This window comes from Echeneis naucrates, chromosome 17 (genome assembly GCF_900963305.1).
Source record: "Echeneis naucrates chromosome 17, fEcheNa1.1, whole genome shotgun sequence".
Taxonomy (NCBI): Eukaryota; Metazoa; Chordata; class Actinopteri; order Carangiformes; family Echeneidae; genus Echeneis; species Echeneis naucrates.
In genome coordinates this window covers 11,266,703-11,285,568 of record NC_042527.1, presented here as the reverse complement: position 1 = coordinate 11,285,568, position 18,866 = coordinate 11,266,703, and the positions used below count along the sequence as shown (strand labels likewise).

At 39.6% G+C, this 18,866-nt stretch overlaps 2 protein-coding genes across 3 annotated transcripts in view; one reads left to right on the top strand and one right to left on the bottom strand.

The window, feature by feature from the left end:
• Positions 1 to 1,654: 1,654 nt before the first annotated feature.
• The window catches only part of LOC115057614 (collagen alpha-5(IV) chain-like), an 18,473-nt gene continuing 1,261 nt past the window's right edge, over positions 1,655 to 18,866 (bottom strand). Inside the window, exons 2-52 of the mRNA XM_029524783.1 lie at positions 18,340 to 18,393; positions 17,543 to 17,632; positions 17,361 to 17,405; positions 17,187 to 17,231; positions 16,996 to 17,058; positions 15,867 to 15,920; positions 15,697 to 15,723; positions 14,425 to 14,493; positions 14,263 to 14,325; positions 14,113 to 14,148; positions 13,543 to 13,587; positions 13,329 to 13,412; positions 12,735 to 12,788; positions 12,531 to 12,596; positions 12,062 to 12,106; positions 11,912 to 11,965; positions 11,764 to 11,805; positions 11,478 to 11,556; positions 11,274 to 11,309; positions 10,965 to 11,147; positions 10,540 to 10,629; positions 10,203 to 10,277; positions 10,025 to 10,095; positions 9,744 to 9,932; positions 9,476 to 9,647; positions 9,258 to 9,347; positions 9,057 to 9,164; positions 8,815 to 8,909; positions 8,454 to 8,604; positions 8,191 to 8,301; positions 7,833 to 8,000; positions 7,493 to 7,579; positions 7,260 to 7,400; positions 6,965 to 7,063; positions 6,740 to 6,838; positions 6,396 to 6,535; positions 6,136 to 6,262; positions 5,962 to 6,042; positions 5,669 to 5,767; positions 5,433 to 5,480; positions 5,030 to 5,209; positions 4,646 to 4,776; positions 4,399 to 4,468; positions 3,951 to 4,025; positions 3,617 to 3,742; positions 3,279 to 3,374; positions 2,975 to 3,184; positions 2,709 to 2,886; positions 2,405 to 2,519; positions 2,133 to 2,305; positions 1,655 to 1,748 (exon numbers count right to left, since the gene is read on the bottom strand). Of these exons, the coding sequence (XP_029380643.1) occupies positions 1,655 to 1,748; positions 2,133 to 2,305; positions 2,405 to 2,519; positions 2,709 to 2,886; positions 2,975 to 3,184; positions 3,279 to 3,374; positions 3,617 to 3,742; positions 3,951 to 4,025; positions 4,399 to 4,468; positions 4,646 to 4,776; positions 5,030 to 5,209; positions 5,433 to 5,480; positions 5,669 to 5,767; positions 5,962 to 6,042; positions 6,136 to 6,262; positions 6,396 to 6,535; positions 6,740 to 6,838; positions 6,965 to 7,063; positions 7,260 to 7,400; positions 7,493 to 7,579; positions 7,833 to 8,000; positions 8,191 to 8,301; positions 8,454 to 8,604; positions 8,815 to 8,909; positions 9,057 to 9,164; positions 9,258 to 9,347; positions 9,476 to 9,647; positions 9,744 to 9,932; positions 10,025 to 10,095; positions 10,203 to 10,277; positions 10,540 to 10,629; positions 10,965 to 11,147; positions 11,274 to 11,309; positions 11,478 to 11,556; positions 11,764 to 11,805; positions 11,912 to 11,965; positions 12,062 to 12,106; positions 12,531 to 12,596; positions 12,735 to 12,788; positions 13,329 to 13,412; positions 13,543 to 13,587; positions 14,113 to 14,148; positions 14,263 to 14,325; positions 14,425 to 14,493; positions 15,697 to 15,723; positions 15,867 to 15,920; positions 16,996 to 17,058; positions 17,187 to 17,231; positions 17,361 to 17,405; positions 17,543 to 17,632; positions 18,340 to 18,393 (4,923 nt within the window). The remainder of the gene's footprint in view (positions 1,749 to 2,132; positions 2,306 to 2,404; positions 2,520 to 2,708; positions 2,887 to 2,974; positions 3,185 to 3,278; positions 3,375 to 3,616; positions 3,743 to 3,950; positions 4,026 to 4,398; positions 4,469 to 4,645; positions 4,777 to 5,029; positions 5,210 to 5,432; positions 5,481 to 5,668; positions 5,768 to 5,961; positions 6,043 to 6,135; positions 6,263 to 6,395; positions 6,536 to 6,739; positions 6,839 to 6,964; positions 7,064 to 7,259; positions 7,401 to 7,492; positions 7,580 to 7,832; positions 8,001 to 8,190; positions 8,302 to 8,453; positions 8,605 to 8,814; positions 8,910 to 9,056; positions 9,165 to 9,257; positions 9,348 to 9,475; positions 9,648 to 9,743; positions 9,933 to 10,024; positions 10,096 to 10,202; positions 10,278 to 10,539; positions 10,630 to 10,964; positions 11,148 to 11,273; positions 11,310 to 11,477; positions 11,557 to 11,763; positions 11,806 to 11,911; positions 11,966 to 12,061; positions 12,107 to 12,530; positions 12,597 to 12,734; positions 12,789 to 13,328; positions 13,413 to 13,542; positions 13,588 to 14,112; positions 14,149 to 14,262; positions 14,326 to 14,424; positions 14,494 to 15,696; positions 15,724 to 15,866; positions 15,921 to 16,995; positions 17,059 to 17,186; positions 17,232 to 17,360; positions 17,406 to 17,542; positions 17,633 to 18,339; positions 18,394 to 18,866) is intronic.
• The window catches only part of LOC115057136 (collagen alpha-5(IV) chain-like), a 22,963-nt gene continuing 20,519 nt past the window's right edge, over positions 16,423 to 18,866 (top strand). The window contains exons 1-4 of one of the 2 annotated variants that reach the window (XM_029524012.1): positions 16,423 to 16,445; positions 16,625 to 16,700; positions 17,843 to 17,916; positions 18,365 to 18,384. The gene's annotated coding sequence lies outside the window, so the exon portion shown is untranslated. The other variant, XM_029524011.1, reaches the window with a different exon arrangement.

The window sequence follows — 18,866 nt, the reverse complement described above, 5'->3', positions numbered from 1 at the left end:
ATAGCTGCGTTTGTTACATAAGCTACATCATACGGGGCTTTTTGTTATTTCTGTACCTGAAAAAATCAATATTGTAGAATATCTGTGTGTCAGAAAAAGCATTTTGGACACAGTGTTGTTTGTAGAAATTATCATGCTTTTTTGCATCTGGCTACACTTTGGGTGACTCTATCAATCACAGTGGTAGATGGATGAGGGAGCTTGACTTAGTGCTCCTTAGGTGTGTGTTCCTGCAGAGGTAGTTGATTGAACGACTGGGAGAAATATGTTAAAATCCTAAAATTTAAACATGAACTTTTTCATATTATAAGGTCTGAGGACTCGGTGTGGTTAGAAAGCTAACATCAACAGTGATAGTTGTAGAAGCAAAGAAAAAGGGTGGTCTTTGACCACTGAAGACTGATTTTGGCAAGCAAAAAAAAAAGCAAAAAAGCATACATTTCAATAGTGCTGAACTCATAAAATCTCCCATAGACTGACTGCTGAGTGAACATCTGCAAATGTTGGCCATGTAGCAATGGCCTAATAACATTTGTCCTCGTTAAAAGTAGAGATTACATGTGTTTCCAATGACAAGATTTGTATTTAAAGCTCATTATATCTCTTTATTAGTATTTTGTTTTTTTTCTTAATAAATTCTCTGATTGACTATACAGAATATTCCTCTAATAGGGGTGGGAAAAAAACACAGTTCCAACATATCTTCTCTCAAGGCCTTAATCTGCATTTTTTTTTCTTTATTTTTTGCAGCCGAAGCCAGAGAGACAGCTGCTGTTTGATGTGTGTCTCCTGTTCCCGCCTCCTGACACGCTATGAAATAGATTGAAAGAGTTGCAGGTAATATGAGTCATTATATTTAATCCTTTCCACACAGCAAGTTGAAATTCCAAGATAAGCTTCAGGAGAGAGGGCAAAATAAATATGCTTACTTGTAAAAACGTGAGATTGTACACTTCCTCTGCACATGACAGAGGAACATATGTGTAAGTTGCTGTGACCTATTACTTTGACGTCAGTCATTGACTGCACTGCACCAGTTTTCTCCAGTCATGTGCAACAAAGCAGCAAACAGGTCAGTGTCATCTCCGTATGGACCAATTAATTGAATTCAAAAGTAGTCTGATTATCATGTGCACAAATGCACATTTTGTGTTTGTCTTTTAATCCAAAATATCTTTGGATAATTTTTTGTCAAATAAGATATTCTGGTCACAGTCTAGGTTTGTAAAGGTTACAGTTGGCTTTTTATTTCCCAATATGTCATTGAGTTATTTATGATATTCATAACAATAATATTACAGGAAAATTTGAATTACAACTATGTCTGGTATCTTAAGTAAAAAGGTGCAAGTAAAGCTAAAAGCATGTACAATTCAGAAAAGCACATGCATTTATATAACTGCTACTGGTAATGTACCTTTGTCACTATTATTAGAATAATTACAGTCTTGTGGCACACTACAGCTTCCATAAGAAAAATGGATAACTATATATTTTATTAATCAAATCTACGTCACAGGAAAGAAAACCAGTTCACAGACCAGATATGCACAAAAATAATGAAGTCTAAGGTTTTCTTCTCACATTCATAGTAGTTTCATATTTCAGATAATGCTGAAAATTAGTTTTATCAGTATTAAGCACTTTCTCCACGTCAACCAGCTGAAAAAGACAGTTTCCTACAGACCCGACAACGGCTGATTACATTTTGCAGAGACGGCCCCTTCACTGTCTGAGGAACAGGTTTACTGCAGGAGAGCAAAACACACACACAGACGCACACAATGTTACAGATGTGGTTAGAAATCCTGATATCTTTGTGTACTGGAGATGTAGATCCCAGCTGCGTTATGACTTGGTTTGAAATAACCTGTTAAACCTGTTCATTGAAGTTAATAATAATAATAATTGAGGGAGAAAATTCAAATACATTCTGTGGAGAAAATTGCCTGGAGTGAGAGCAAATATCAGTCGTATTCAGTTTCTCCTGAAGAATTTCACTCTGTCATGGTGGAAAATGAAACAGCAGTGGTATCTGACATTTGTTATTAGTTTGTTTTGTGCACTGTGCATGGAGGTATGCACATCTTACAGCATGCGTCACTGCATAAACAGAAAATTGAACAGTTTACCTGAACATATTGCTGGCATCGAGGGAGGCCATCCAGTAGCTATAGGAGTCAGGGTAGTAGTTACATGTTCCCTTGCCGTGACATTCAATGAAGGGAACTTGACGGAAACTTTCCAAACACGAGCCAGGACTAATGAGAGCCTGGGAGGAGCCCTCTGCATCAATACCCGTTTGCTAAAACAGAGGATGGTCAAAAGAGAAGATCACTCTGAAAGAATTATGTTTTATAAAAAGGACTCAGGGATTCATGTAAGGATTTTTTTTTTTTTTTACCATGACAAATGAGTATCCAGTCCATAAGGACTCCCATCCTTGGGGACAGTGAGGTATTGAAGTCGTCTGGCTGTGGACAGCTATGACATTATGTGTGGTTTCACACACAGAGCACCTAAACCACATGTGTAAACAGACACATATTAATTCATATAATGTTAAATAAAAGGAAATCATTTAATGTATGTATAAAATTTATACATCTGTTACTGTAGCAAAAACTGTATAGTTTTTTTTAAGTGGTCAGGAAACAGAATAGTTTCTAAATATGAGGCTGTGTATTTGTGAGTATACTATCCTCCACCTGCTGATGTAGGCAGCCAGCGTATCCCCTCTGATGGCTTCCATGCTGCTGGGCATAGGGGTGTCCGTGGACAACCAGTATGAGTAGTCATTACGGGAAGCATAACGACAGGTAGCATTTGTGTCACAGAACAGGAAGGGCATGGTGGAGAAATTGGGGAGACAGCTTCCCATGGACCCTGAGAGACAGTTTGAAGTGCTAGAGCAATTCCAGGAAATCACTCAGAACAGAATTAACACCGCATTTCTGTGTTTCCACATGCTTACCAAGGTCCTGACCGTGAGCTCTTCCGTTTCCATTGATGAAGAGGAGAGAGTAACCGGAGTAGATCAGGCTGGTGCCACGAGGGCAGTCAGGGACATGAATGCTTTGACTGTGTCTAGATATCAGAAAACTGTGAACATGACAAGCATAATTTCCACCAGGCAACCCTGAGGGACCCTTTTGGCCTGGAGGTCCAGGTCTACCTTCCTGACCTGCAGTAACAACAAAATATTAAGTAATATGTAAGTGTATCCATAAGTGCACATCCAAACACACAAATGTCCTTTCAACAACACACATACACACCTGGCAGTCCAGCACTCCCTTTGTCGCCTTTGTGGCCTGGAAATCCAGGTTGGCCGAGTGGACTGGGACCACGTACTCCTTTGACACCTGGCAGGCCTAGGACATTTAAATCCAGTGTCACATAGTCCAAAAAGGAGCATTGGACACAGAAGATACTACATAACCCAACTTTTTAGTTTCTTGATATGATCAATTTAGCAAACAAACACTGTAAAACAGATCATAGCATAGTTCAATACAAACATATTTTGTCATGGCAACCCTACAAAATGAACCTAAAAGGTAATACCATTCATTATATCACAAGGCGTAGAGAGAACTAATATCAAACTGTAAACCTTGATTTCCTAGTCGTCCTGGTGGACCAGTTCTCCCTGGAGAGCCGCGAGTGCCAGGGGGACCTGGTAAACCAGGAGGCCCCGGTTCAGGGAAACCCTTGGCAAAGGATGGTTGACCTTTTAAGCCTGCAGGGACAGGGAAGGAATAAATGAGAAATTAAATTGGACTTGTATAATATCTGTGGTTTTCTGGAATGGATACAAATGAGTGGTAGTAGGTAAAATATGGCATAGATGGTAAAATGGAGGAGCAGTTTAAATCTGGACACAGTTATCTGGGCTCATTTGTATTCCTGGTAATTGTAAATAATAGTAAGACAGACTTTTGCCGCACCAGGTCGTCCTGGGAAACCTCTGGGTCCAGGCGGGCCAGGTTGTCCTGGGTTGTATCCAGGGTCTCCCCTCTCACCTAAAATACACAGGACATAAATAAATTGAAAGTAAATGACCTCGTCTTCACACCTTACCTATAAATTTCATCTTATACTGTGTAACTATAAATAAAAGTCTCATGAGCTACGATGGAGAGGTGACCTGTCCAGGCTGTACCTTGCCCAATGACAGCCACGGCCCTGACGGATAAGATATAAAGATAATGGATGTTTGGCGGGATGAATCCTCTGTCCCCTTTATTCTCTTTCCCGTTTGTATTTCATCTCCATTGAAGGAACATAAATCAATTTTGGAGTCTTACTCTTCTTTGGTGACATATATGCCCATGCTTCAGGAGGAATTCAGAGAAAGCATCTAATCTATACACTAACGCTGAAATGATAGATTACCAGAAGGCCCTTGAACTCCAGGAAGACCAGCGTCACCTTTAAGCCCCAGGCTTCCAGGTTTGCTTACACCCTGGGGAAGTGAATCAAACAATAAGAGGTCAAAGATTATAGTTTCATTATTGCAGTGACATTTTGAAGATTTTAGTTTTTTGTAGCACATGTGCTGTAACTGCAGGGGATGCTTGAAAGTAATCATAACTCTGAAAGAATCTAAAAAATCCAAAAAATAAACGTTGGTTTCACTCACAGGTGGTCCTTGATGGCCCGGATCTCCTCGTGGTCCTCTATTGCCTGGGCTTCCTGTAAACCCTGTGCTCCCCCTGTCTCCTTTTAAGCCTAGCCCAGTAGGACCTGGAGGTCCAGGTGGGCCGTCACATCCTAGATACACAGTGAGGAAGGAAAAGAGTTATTAATGACAAGAGAAATTTTCAGAGATGTAAAAGTTAGACAAATGAGAATTTAGGGAATCAAATAAGGATCCTAGATATGAAAGTATTGTTTGGGCTTAAATCACCCTTAAAGGTATTGATGTTTGCATATTATGCAGGAAAACCCTCAAGCAAAAACAACAGGTTCTGCATTTAGAAAAAGGTACATGACATTGTTTAATCCTCCAGCAGGGTGTCCTCACCTGGATTACCAGGACTGCCAGGCCAGCCTCGGTCTCCCTTTAATCCAGCACATGAAATTCCTCTTCCAGGTGGCCCCCTTTGACCAGGGGCACCAGGCCGACCTGCGTATCCTTTGTCTCCCATTGGTCCAGGACTTGCTCCAACAGACAAGCCAAGGGGACCAGGATTCCCAGGAGGGCCTACGATAGAGAAAGAACTGAGGTGTCCACAAAAGTACAAATTAGTAGTAAAGATAGTCACTGATCATTGTTTCTACTCATTTTAAATTAATAATTTTTACTATTAATTTGCTAACGTCACAACATTGCATATACTCCAAGCCTTTGGTGTGTAATTCAAATTAAGCAAGTTGGAGGCCTGAAGAAGCTTTGAAAGGGATAGTATCATTTACCTGTGACTCACCTGGTTGACCCATGTCACCACGTCTTCCAGGATTCCCTGGAATTATGTCTACAGAAGAGAGATGGAGGAAGGGGTGAGTTTTGGCTGTTTCTTTACCGTATGAAGTCACGTTTGGCAATTGAAGAGGCAGCTTTTCAATACCAGGAAATAAAATGCAAATTAACAATGCTTATAGGTTTTAAGTAAGGATTATATGAACGTAATCATCGAGCCATACAAGACTTTTAATAACTTACTCATGTCCCCTTTTTGACCTGGTGGGCCAGGGATCCCATCCTGCCCTTGGTTGCCTTTAGGTCCTGGATAACCCCTGATACCTGGAAGACCTGGGCCACCTGATACAAGAAGGTTTGGCTGTGATTAGACATAACATAAAAGTGCAAATCAAAATTAACCTTACAAACTATAATACTTGACAATTTCGATTACTTTAAAAGTTAAAAATAACCCAGTGGGTAGTCATTCATTGATTTTGTGATTTTCTATGTAATCATTGCATTTTAAAAACATTTAATTCAAAGGACTTTGCCTGGTGGTCCATTTTGTCCCAATGGTCCTTTGAATCCTGGAGGTCCACTTGAACCTTTAGGCCCATGGTGGCCTGGTATACCTGGAACAGCAGAAGCATGTAGGAGTATTAAATGATGTACGAGCCAAAAAAAAAAAAAAAAAAAAAAAGATTTTGGTCATCAGTGATAGTAACCATTTCTGCCAACAGGTCCTGGGTTCCCTTTGGCACCATATCTTCCTGGTGGACCTGGTTGCCCACCTAAACCAGGTTCTCCTTTCTGACCCTTCATCAAGTTTGTATTGATTGATCCAGGTTCACCCTGAAGAATGGAAGAAAATTAAAGAGAAATGGAGCGAGTAATTATTTTTATTTGTACTTAATACCCAAATTATCTGAATCTGTACACATTTTATTATTTAGCCATATTAGACTCTTAGAGCAGTTATCACTACCTTTTGTCCTATTGGTCCAGGGGCTCCATATCCAAGGTAGTTTGGTTCTCCCTCAACACCTTTGCAACCAGTTGGACCTGGTGCCCCATCTAGGCCTGGTGGTCCAGGAATTCCTTGATCTCCCTTCATGCCTTTTAGACCTGTTAGGGTTAAAATTATTTTACATAAAAGAGGCCTTTGCATCTATGACTACACAGCTCTTGTTTCTGCATTTCTAGCACAGAAGTTATACTGTTAAATTATTTACTACCACTGGTAATAATAATAACAATAGTACACGAAAAAAGTATTGTTTTGTTATTGAAATATCATAAAATGTTGTGACCCTTTTATTTTTTTTTTACCAGGAGGCCCTCTGACGCCCGGGTCTCCACTCTCTCCAGCAGGTCCTTGACTTCCCTTGTGGAACTCTTTTCCAGGAATCCCTGGATCACCTGGAGGACCTGGTGCGTGAGGAAGTACATGGCACAATGAAAGGTCAGAGAACTTTTATTGTAATAAAACCAGATTGCTTTGGTGATCCAAAATACAAATAACTCCTCATAACAATTGTGATAAAAATTTCAAACCTTGGTATCCAGGACTTCCTGGTGCTCCCTGTAACCCTCTTTGTCCCTTTAGTCCAGGGCTTCCAATATCCCCAGGGGGTCCATTTAAACCAGGTTGACCTTTTAAAGCATTGTCAGTTCCTTAAGGTTATGAATGCATTCATAGTTTGCAATGAACTTTGGCTATAGAAAATATTCCCTCCTACCAAGGTCTACACTTTATTTCTACATAAACAATTAAGTCTTTTTAACATTATTTTTAATCACATTTAGTGATTGTTGAATGCTATTTAGAAGAGTTTGCTGTAAAACTCACCAATATTGCCAGGCTCTCCTGGGTCTCCAAAAATATCTATTGGTATTGGTGATGGAGCACCTGGAGGACCTGTGAAACCCGGTTCTCCATTTATGCCTGGTGGACCCTGGGAACCTTTGGCTCCCGGTTGACCAGGGTAGCCTGTGTGTGGGACAGTCATGAAGTTATTAATTCCATCATAACTGAGTGCCACAAAAAGAATAATCAACAGGCATGCTTGTATTGTTTGTTACCTCTTTGGCCTGGTGGGCCTAAAAATCCAGGCAATCCTTCTGGTCCATATCCTGGTAAACCATCTGGTCCAGGGTCTCCTGTTAGTCCTGCAAAAATCCAAGTGGAACATTTAAACATACGCTTTGATAACAATTCCATACATTCCTATTCTCTAATTACATACTTTAGAGTAGATTATCACCTTGGCATTGAATAATTTTTGCAAACGTATATTGGCTTTGTTTTGGCAGTGAATGCAAATTAGTGTACAAAGTTGTTGAAGAAGTTACATTTCTTTACATTTAGCATGTGCTGAAGAATAAAAGAGCACAGTGGGCTGGTAGAGGAATATTGCCATACCTGCTGGACCAGGGAGGCCATATTTTCCTTTGATTCCTTTTTTTCCAGGAAGCCCATCAAGGCCTGTTGGTCCTGTTGTCCCAGGGAAACCCTTCTCACCAGGAGGGCCGGGATAACTAGATCCTGGCAAACCTGGATGCCCCTTCTCACCAGGCAACCCATTAGGTCCTGAGAGAGGGAAGACACAGGCATGTGTGAGACCAAAGGATTCAATAATTACATGATGAAATTGTCTAAATTTGCAGGAATCATTCAATAGAAATGAGAGTTGACTTTTACATGACTTTTATCTTTCAAGTTTCAGTGTACCCCTGGTTTTGACATTCATATACATCACATGACTACAATGTAGACTGACCTGGAATTCCTGAATAGCCATCTGGTCCTGGTGGTCCTGCTGGTCCAGGTAAACCTTTACACAAATCATGTGTACCAGGTGGGCCTGGAGGCCCCACAGCACCTTTGTTTCCTATAGAAAGTAATAATGTAGTAAATTGATGAGCATGTCCTTGTTTGAATAAGTGAAAATGCAAGTGTATTAGGATAAACCATAGATGTTTATCAAATAATTTTTTTTCCCAGGCTCTATGAGATACAGTATTGTTTTAGGTGTATGCATACCTTTTTCTCCTGGGGAACCAGGTCTGCCTGTCAGTCCTGATTGTCCAGGTACACCAGGATTCCCAGGATCTCCTGTAGGGCCCTGATCTCCAGGTGGTCCTGGAAGCCCTGGGACGCCTGGAAGTCCAGGTTGCCCAAGACCACTATCACCCTGATTATCAAAAACAGAACATTATTTTTATATTCAATTTCACATATTTCTTTATGTCATAGTAGACTATTTACCTAGTTTTGTGACAGTTCTCCAACATGACTGCAACCATGTAAAGGCTTTTTTTCAGCTGGTCTCTTTAAATAAAATGACTTTTCATTTGGGGCAATCCAAAACCGTTTCCTGTATCTAAATGTGTTTGTCCCCCACCTTTGGTCCTGGATGACCAGAAAGACCTTGCGGACCTCGCAGACCAGGCAAGCCTCTACCCGGAGAACCTTGGAGGCCTGGTTGCCCTTTGTCACCTGAGTAACAGACACACAGTAATAAAAATAACAATAATGACATTTAGGACTCTAATCAGGTATTTGTTAATGTTATTTATTAATGTTACCTTATACCAATATAAATGTATAAATGTAGCTATTTTGCTTGACTACCACATGGATTACCTTTCTGTCCTCGGATCCCCTGGTCTCTTGAAAATGGCACATGTCCCTTTTCTCCTTTCTGTCCTGGAGGACCTGGTGATCCTGGGGCCCCTGATACACCTTGATAACCTGAATGTTAAATATTAAGGATACCTCCGTCATCTATTTTATGATAATCAGTCCAACCATCCATTAATTTATCCATTGTATAGGGATGTTAACCTGGGCTTCCAGGTAAACCAGGCGGCCCTCTATTTCCAGGCTCTCCAGGATATCCTTTGGTGTGGATATGGCTAGGCTCCCCTTTCTGACCTACCATTGAAGAGAGGAGGTAAGAAAGGATATACAGTGGCTGTCAATCCTCCTTGATTTTCTGTCCATTTGTGTGTTTTTTATGAAAAATTTGTCAAATTATTTTGTTCCTTGTTGTGTTTCATTACCAGGAATTCCAGGCACCCCAGGGAAACCAGGTACCCCAACATCTCCTTTACTTCCTGGGGGTCCAGCTGGCCCATATCCTACTGGCCCAGGGAGGCCTACTGGTCCAGGTATGCCTAAATGCCCTGGTGGACCTGGAAAACCAGGGTCTCCTTCCACAGCAGGGAAAGGATACTAGAGAGTGGATGGAGAACCGTAAGGAAGCATTATAACATGCTACTAAATGGCAAGACCTGATTGTTACAATAAACTCGGTTGAAGCCTTCTCACCAAATCCCCTGGAGGGCCTTGATTGCCTTTATGACCTGATAACCCTGGAGGCCCAGGGACGCCATCTAAACCGGGGACACCAGGCTCTCCTGGGTCTCCTATCTCTCCCTTTATCCCTGGGACACTGTAGGAATATGAATCTCCCTTTTCTCCTGGAGGGCCTGGAAAGCCTGTTTCACCATCAGGACCCTTTGGAGAATAACAGTTGTTTAGCAATCTAACACACAAACACCACCAACAACAACAACAACAACAAAAAAAAAAGTCCTTTGGGTTCTTACCGATTTTCCAGGTAAACCTCTAAGTCCTGGAAAACCTTTATCACCTTTTGCGCCTACTCCTTGATTGTAGCCTGAGCAACAGAACCATGTAGTACCAGCCTTAGGCCTCTTTTACTTTCCATTAATATGTTTTTGCTGAATAAATTGACATGTGCTATCATGTAGTGAATGGCTTTACCAGGGAGGCCAGGTGGTCCCTGTGGTCCCTGTGGTCCCAGTTCAACACACCCATAACAAGGTTCCCCCTTCTCTCCTGTAAACATAATGAAAATGGAAATATTCATGAGTTCTATGTTTATTGAGTATTACACAATCTTTCTCTTCAAAAGTTCTTAATTTTTTTTTTTTTACTATTTTCATTCCAGGCTGTTGAAAGGATTAAAAACTCACTACACTAAAATCTCTCTAAAATCTTGCCATACCTGTTAAATTGATATGCATCTTAACAGGTAATTGGTAATGACAACTCACAGTGAAACTGATTAAATAGAAACTATTAATTCATGGTTTCTCACCTTTCTTTCCATATGTCCCATCATATCCCCGGGCTCCAGGTATACCTTTCATTCCCTTCATTCCTGGGGGGCCTTTGGTGATCCTGTTAGCTACAAGAAACACCAACAAGTCCACCAGGTTACTGGCAGGTGAGTCATGACTGTCCAAAAATTGCATTCTAGTCCACATTTGCTTGAGCACCACCAGTCTTTTTGCTTTCTTTTACCATGTAATGTTGATTGCTGTTGGGTAATTTAAACACAAAATAGCATGAAATAAAATGTCAGCAATAAGCAAGATGTTTGTTTAGGTAAAGTCATTCATCATGACATTTGAAAGAAACGCCAGTACCAAATTTTCAGCAACTTTACTATCACTGTAGAAGTGCCAGAATAACTTCTATTTATTGTGTTTAGACTAACTAACTTTTAGTAAGATATCTAATACATACTTCTGTCTTCGGGAGGTCCAGGTGGGCCCTGATCCCCTGAAGGCCCCTGATCACCAGGATCTCCATCTGGACCTGGGGATCCAGTATAAATATACCCAGGCTCCCCAGGGTCCCCTTTGGAACCTGGGAAGCCAATGGGACCTTGTGGCCCTGGTACATAATTCCCAGATGACTGACCTGTACAGTGTAAAAAGAGAGACTGAATCCTATATATCAAGAAAAAGTTAAAGTCATCCTTCTTTATTTACAATTATATATCAAATGACTAATCTAGATCGATGAAAAAGCCTTGTCTCTGCAGACCTGGGGGTCCATCTGGTCCAGGAAATCCCACAATACCTGTGAGAAGAATAAAATAATTGTATTAGAATCTGATTGTTTTATGGAGTTAGAACTACAAGTACAAACAGAATCCAATCAAGACAAATGGTAAATGAAGCCATTGCTGGACTGATATATTTGTCATCTTTTGATCTTGATTGATTGTTGTTATTGCTATTCATCTACCTCGATACCCAGGATTCCCAGGAGGTCCAGGGGAACCAGGATCTCCACGGTATCCTTTGAGTGGGTTAGACCCAAGTATCTGTGAAGAAAGCCCGAGGGGTCATGTAGTCAAGTCATATTTCAGGATGAGGAATAGCTATATACATGTACAGTATCCTTCATTCTTTTACCAGTTCATGAGAAGGACTGCGGTATTGGGCATACTTGATTTCCCAACTGGCAAAGCATTGGAAGGAAAAAAATGTTCAGTACAATGTTGAAAAACGAAACAAAACAGTAAACTCACATCTCCAGGTGGACCAAGTAGACCTCTATTTCCTTTTTCACCCTAAAGGTAGAGTTAAACAACACATAGCACACATAAAACACATAAAACAAATCATATCAGTCACCGTAAGACTGCTTAATGTTCTTAGCTCTAACAGATGACTAACCCTGGCTCCTGGTGTCCCAGGTACTCCTGCATAACCTCTGGGGCCAGGTTGTCCCTAAAGTTAAAAAAAAAACATCCACACAATGAGGGCACATGCACTAACACAGACATTAGAATGATTATTCTGCACTCCTGTACAGTGTAACATTACCATCTTTCCAGATTGTCCAGGATCACCATCTTTCCCTTGCTTTCCCTGTGATGGTAATTAAGAACAATGAGGATTTGTGACGTCTCACAATATAAAAAATCATTTACAAACGCAAAGCTTTTCAAGTTGTTGTAATCAATTGCTGGGAATGAGCAAAGTCTGACAAACATGACCTTCAAAGGCAGCGCCTCTCTTCAGGTTTCTGACTGTGCAATCTAACTTAGATCATAATTTCAACAGAATTTTGTTGTGATTATGTATATAGATGCATTTTATGTCCTCTCCGTCATCTGTTTAAAAGCAAATACATTTGGCCTTGATGTTGAATCACTGCCCTCTGCTGTTCATCCTCTGACGATTCCCAACTTATTTGTGCCAGTCCTCAGTGTATAGTAAAGTACAAAGAAAGATTCAGTTTGGACAACAAAAGATGGTCAAATAACACAGAGGATCTAGGATTTTATCGTACATCAGGGCCCTGAAGTCCTTTGATTCCCTTTGATCCTTTGGTGTAAAGGCTGTAAACAGTGTTTCCCTGAGAACAGATTGAAAAAAACATAGTACTCAGAAACAGAAATACACAACGCGAACAGGCAGAATAAGTATCAGAGTGGCTGCTTGAGATGATAAAAATCCAAAGTGTCACTGGTGTGAATTTCAAAGACAAACTTACTGGTTTACCCTTGCAGCCCTTTTCACCTGCATCTCCTTTATCTCCCTTTAGCTCCTGAATAAGAAACAAACCTATAGCTCTGTTAGATGCCATGACCAACATTGTCTGTACAACACTGTTATTCCAACTATTACAAGATATTTTAATTAGTGTCCACGCTGCCACACCCACAGAATGTTGTTGATACCGAACATCATGAAGTGAAATTTCTCTTTTAACTTTTCCCAATTTCTAAGAGAAAGAGCAGGTTTGACCCAGTCCTTGAATCTTGAAAATGTGACATTGCCTGCTGTTTGATCACCTGCTACAAAATTTGGAAACCTTTTCAGCAGGCAAAGCGAGACACCACACTTTAACTGAAATGTTTTGCCATAGGTGCCGGCATAAAACTGACGATAAGTACCACAATTAACATATTATACAAAATTGCAAAAGACCCAAATGTGATTTTTGATTATGAAATATATTAATATTGATTTAAACTGTAAGCTTGCCTGCTTCAGAGCAGTAACATTAATTATATTGCATAAAAATTTTCCTCACACATCCAGGAAACAAGAGCTGTGGGTTATTTTAATGTTGTAGAGATCTGACCTCCATTTTTAACACAAGGCCCTCAGAGGAAAATTCCCGTGTCCGACCCGGCGGTCCTGGTGGCCCTGGAGGTCCCGGTCTCCCCTGGATCAAACAAATTAAGATCATCCTCAATCAGAAATAATACACAAAGAACACATATAATATGGTCATATAATAGCCATGGTCTATATTATATAATATAACGATTCATAAAAAAACTAAACAAAATTACCTTCAGTCCACGAGGTCCAGGGGTACCACTTACACCTCCTTGACCCTGTAACGTGTGGGATTGAGGGAAAACAAGAGGCTTGTTTGTATAAAGTACCCTCTCTTGAATTATTTTCTTTTGCTTTGTGTCTTGCTGTTCTCACAGTTTGGACAAGGTCATTTCCCACGTTTGCAATCTTTGTTCCAAACAATAGGAAAGGAATGTACCGACTCTGATACCATAAATGTTATCACCGTTTATTACTGTGTGAAAGGCTTTACACAGACAGGAAAATCATGACCTGCAGATGTTCACACCATATTCAAAAAAACCTGTCTGAATGATGAACAACTGCTATGGCTACAGTCACTACAGAACAGTCAGAGAATGCTTCTTTCCCAGGTGTTGTGAAAATTGCCAGTTATATAATAAATATCCAAGCCAAAACAGAAACCCTGCAGCTGTAACTTTCAAGTGGTTTTCCTCTGTGCAACTTAAACACCCCAAAAATACTCACATTTGTCATCAAATATGAGCTACGATGAGCTAATACTAAGCATACATAGTCAAAGAAATATTTATTATCACTACCTTAGATCCTGGAGCCCCAGGAATTCCAGGAAATCCCTGTTCACAGAGATGAAGGTGATATCAAGCATTTCATTAGAATTTTCTATGAATGATTATTTTGGTGCCAAATTATAGTATGAATAATTATTAGTTAAAAAAAACTTCACTCACAGCAGCTCCCTTTGGTCCAGGGTCACCGACTGGCCCAGGCTCTCCGAGGAAACCTGGAGCTCCCTAGTATGGCAAGTCAAATTAGCGAGTATCTTTCATTATCACAAAAAAATATTTTTTCAGCAGAAACCTTCTCAGAATAATTCCAAGCCAAAAAGTTACCTGCGCCCCATTCCTCCCAGGTAGCCCAGGTGGCCCTGATGTTACATTTGCTGACACCAACGAGTCACCCTGTGAAATAGATGAAGGAGGTTTATTTAGTATTTGAGTTAAATTTTGTTTCAAAATACCTGAATCACTTTATCTGGGATATGGAATAAAAATCAACAGCTTTATTTTGAGACTGTATCTCTATTGTTATAGGATTCATTACCCATCTTTATGCATCCGTGCATTTGACATGCATGTGTGCTTTGAATTACAATGATGACATCCATTGTCTTGGAGGTTAGAACAATAAATCAGCTACTGAAACCACATTTATTGTTCACTACATTTTCCGCAACTACAGGAAGAAAATATTCAATATTTAGAGGCTTTTCGCTGTGTTTGTATAACAAGGCTTTTACATAGGCATTTTCGAAAGAGCTGCCACAAGCTTGACAACCAAATGGGCAAAACTAGTTAAAAGCATCCACCTCCATGACACAAACATGGCAGAACCACATTAAGTAACCACAAGTGTCCTCTAATACAGTAATCGCTCACACTCACAAGTCTTGTTAAAACATTAATAATGGATATGTGAACATTTGAACTGTGAACAGTTGCATAATAGTTTGCCATGACATGGATTTAAGTTTTTTTTTTTATTTTTTATGATGAACTCTAATTGTGTCACCCAAGTGAATATGGATGTATGCACTATTTGACTTGCACATAATGTAGATTTTGTCAAATGGGCTTCATTATAGTGTTTTACCCAGGAGGTCATACTCATGTGGGTAGCAGCTGCAAGTTTATGTCTCAGTTATTTTGGTATCCCTAATTTTTCAAGCACCAGTGGTGGTAGTAATCTCTCCATTTGACCTGTTGGTAAATAAATCTGAATGGTTGGAAGGCATGCTTTCTCTGTTATCACAAAGTTCGTAAGAAAACATACAAATTATCTGTCCATAGTTTCAGAAAATGGATTTCTCTACACAGTTCTCTAGGAACATGTCTGGCAATCATCGTGACTGATAAAAACGAGAAATCTCCTGTGTTGTTTGGAGGTCTATGAAAAGAGATTAAAATAAAGAAAAACTTTCAAACAAGTGACTGGTCTCATGTGAACAAGGTACAAAATGAGCTTTGGAGGTTGCAGAGGGGACCTGATACTGCAGTACCATTTTTTTTCTGGGAATAAAATTTAAAGGCAGTTATTACTGCAACTCTGCAGTTTTATTTTTCCCAAATAACTGGTCCTGGTTGGCGCATTACGCATTTTATTACCTTAGGTCCAGGCAGACCTTGCAAACCCTGTAAAGTAAAGACAAAGATGAGGCAGGTTTTGAGGTATCAACAAATTCATGAATGGTTTGTTTGCTCAGTACTATAAAGTGGGATTGTTACCGAGGTTTGAGTAGAACATCATCATAAATTGCTTTCATTTAGTTTCTTACTGGATATCCATCAACACCATCTGTTCCAGGAATGCCAGGAAATCCGTCATCTCCCTAAAAAGAGGGTTAGGTGTCATAAATACATCTGTCAGAGTGTAAATTGTGTAAGTAAAAAGTTTTAATAATGAGATTCGGAATAATTTCTTCATCCCCAAAGGAAATTTGGTTCATTGTGGGATTTTCAACAAAATTGAAAGAGAATTAAAACTAGGAATATGGTAAACACCTAAAAATTATAATATAGATAAAATGTATGAATTAATATAAAAAATGTTAAGTACAGTTAATAAGTATACATTAAGTGGAAATATCAAAATATAGCTAGTGCATTATATACATATAAGTATGAAGATTAATATGAAACTATGTTTACCAAATCACAAATTTACTGTAAATATCATAGGTTAGGGATGCACGTCATCGATATTTGCTTAAAAATTAACTATTCGTCAGGCTGCAGCTTTTCTCTAAAAAACGCGCGACCTTGAGCCGGGTTCCCCGCGTGCGGATGATTTGCCTGGCGTCACGTGATTACGTCACGTGCCTCTTTCCGCAACAGGGCAGGAAGCCGGAAAGTCCGTGAGTGGAAACGAACTTTTAGCTTTTAGCACACGTAGTTTACTAACTGAGTTTGTTTATTGAGCTCGTTTCGTTTATGTTGGGTTGGTGTACTGTTAATGTAACAGTAAAATGCACTTTTCACATGTTTCCTGTGAAAACAGATTATGTTTACTTTGTCACTTTGTCCCTGGTTGGAGGTTTTGCAGTGGTTATTTTAGGAAGAGCATCATCCAAGTCTGTTTCAAGAAGGATGGGATGCAGGTATCTTACCTGGTGAGTGTAAAAACAACTGTCATAAATAAATGACATTTGACACAATGTTAGTAAAAATACTTGTTCAGTTTTGTAGAAAGTATTCTTATTACATAATTTTAAGCTTTGTGTTTTATGCCTGCATTTGCCAATTGGCCAACACGGAGATAATATTGGTATCTGTATCAGTTACTGGCCAAATTAGTTGTGAAATACTGTCATATTGGATTAAAAAAAGAAAAGAAACTCAAGAAACCCCTCCAATATCGTGCATCCCTATTTTAGATATCACTGTTAACGTGTACTCATTTCTTACATCCGTTCCATTGCATCCTGGGGCCCCCGGGGGACCTGGAGGTCCTTGTAAACCTGGAGTACCCTGCAAAACAGTGTCAGCAGAAAAAAAGTAACCCGAATCAATTAGAATATGTAGGACATGCATTTACACAGTATAGATTTGATAATGAGCAGTGTAACATCATTGCATGAGAGCCTAAAGTACCTCACCGGCAAACCATGGGAGCCAGCAAATCCCTCTCTGCCTTTGGGTCCCTGTCATGACAGTAACAAAATATGAATTATTTTAAAAGGCAGAGAAATGAAACAGAATGATGACCTGCTCTGCCACATACACCCAACAAACAACTACAGACACAAGTTTAGATGTAAGAATCATTTTACCGGATCTCCTTTCAATCCTGCAGGACCATCAAGCCCAGGGTTGCCCTGTCAAAGACAACCTCCTCTAATTTAAAAAGTAGGTACACAAATAGAAACACAGTATATACACCATTTGAGGTGATCTTTTACAGAATGTGGTCATACACCGAGTGCATCAATAAGTGCAAGGGCTGTTATTCTACCTTTGGACCTATGGGTCCAGCATGGCCATCTGGTCCTGGACGGCCTGGTGACCCTGGGGGACCTGGTTCTCCTAGAAAACCTTTGTCTCCCTGAGGGAATGGAACAAGTGTAAAAACATTGTAAATGTAAATGTCCTTAATGTTTAAGAGCGGGTGAAGGATCCTGAGTTTCTTGAATGTTTATTGCAATCAGCTACTAGTGCACACTGAAATGCTTAGTAAATAACCTACTAACTGCTGAATAACAATGCATGTCACTAATGTTGTTTAATGTCTGTATGTATTTTCTTTGATTTACAGGTGTCACAATTTTTCGTTTTTGCCGACGGATCATTGAAGAATCTTCAGCAGCAGGAGAACACAACTATATTGAGGTTGAAGAAGGTTTCAAGTGTCAGTTGAAGAAGTTTTTGGTAGTGGACAGGGAGACAATTTTTTTGCAAAAAATTTATGTCTAACATGTATAAAAGATATAAATCTTACATTTATTAATAAATAGCAAATTTGATTTGACACACTTTTAGAATTAGTGGCTATATAATTGCATTTGTTGATTGAAATATTAATTGGCACTGAGATTAATGTAAAACATAGAGGCATATCATTTTTGGCCCACTGGTGCTAACTACAAAGCACACTTAATTGAATCTTTCATACTTTAATCTAAAGCCCATGGCTGTAAACAATTGTATACAGTTATGTTAAGTGAAATAAGTTATTGGATGTAGGTTTAGTCATTTAAATCCCAGCAGTGAAGAATTAGTGTGATGTATGTCGACAATAGATGATCCACTCACCTTGCTACCTTTTACTCCTTCACAGCGGCACCTTGATTTTCCACGGTAATTACTCTAAAAATAAGTTGTGTGAATGGAAAACATTGTCAGATTAATTTGAAATTATTTTGATTTACACTGCAGTCAGATTTAATGTCATGTTCCATAAAAAATTATTTCTCCATCCAACCAATTCAGTTGTTAACACTATTGATCTTCTGACTTCAATCATTTCAACTGAGCCTGATCTTTCGTCTTGAAAACACTTTCAGTTTCTCTTTTGTTGAATCAGATTTATTTAGCTTTCCCTATTTGCACAGTCCCTGTCCTCCCCCTCGCCCTTTAACGGTTATGTGTTCGGCCCATAGCTTGGCTAGTTACTAAAGCAAGAGCAACTTTCACAGGCATCATATTTATCGCTAATTTGTTATTCCGGCAGTGAGTGGAGTTTACTTTGGGAGGATTTATGAAGGCAATTTTCTTAAACAACACCTTTAATGCTTCAGTTTTGTGGGGGCAGGGGGCAACACCTCATGAGTTTGTGCTCA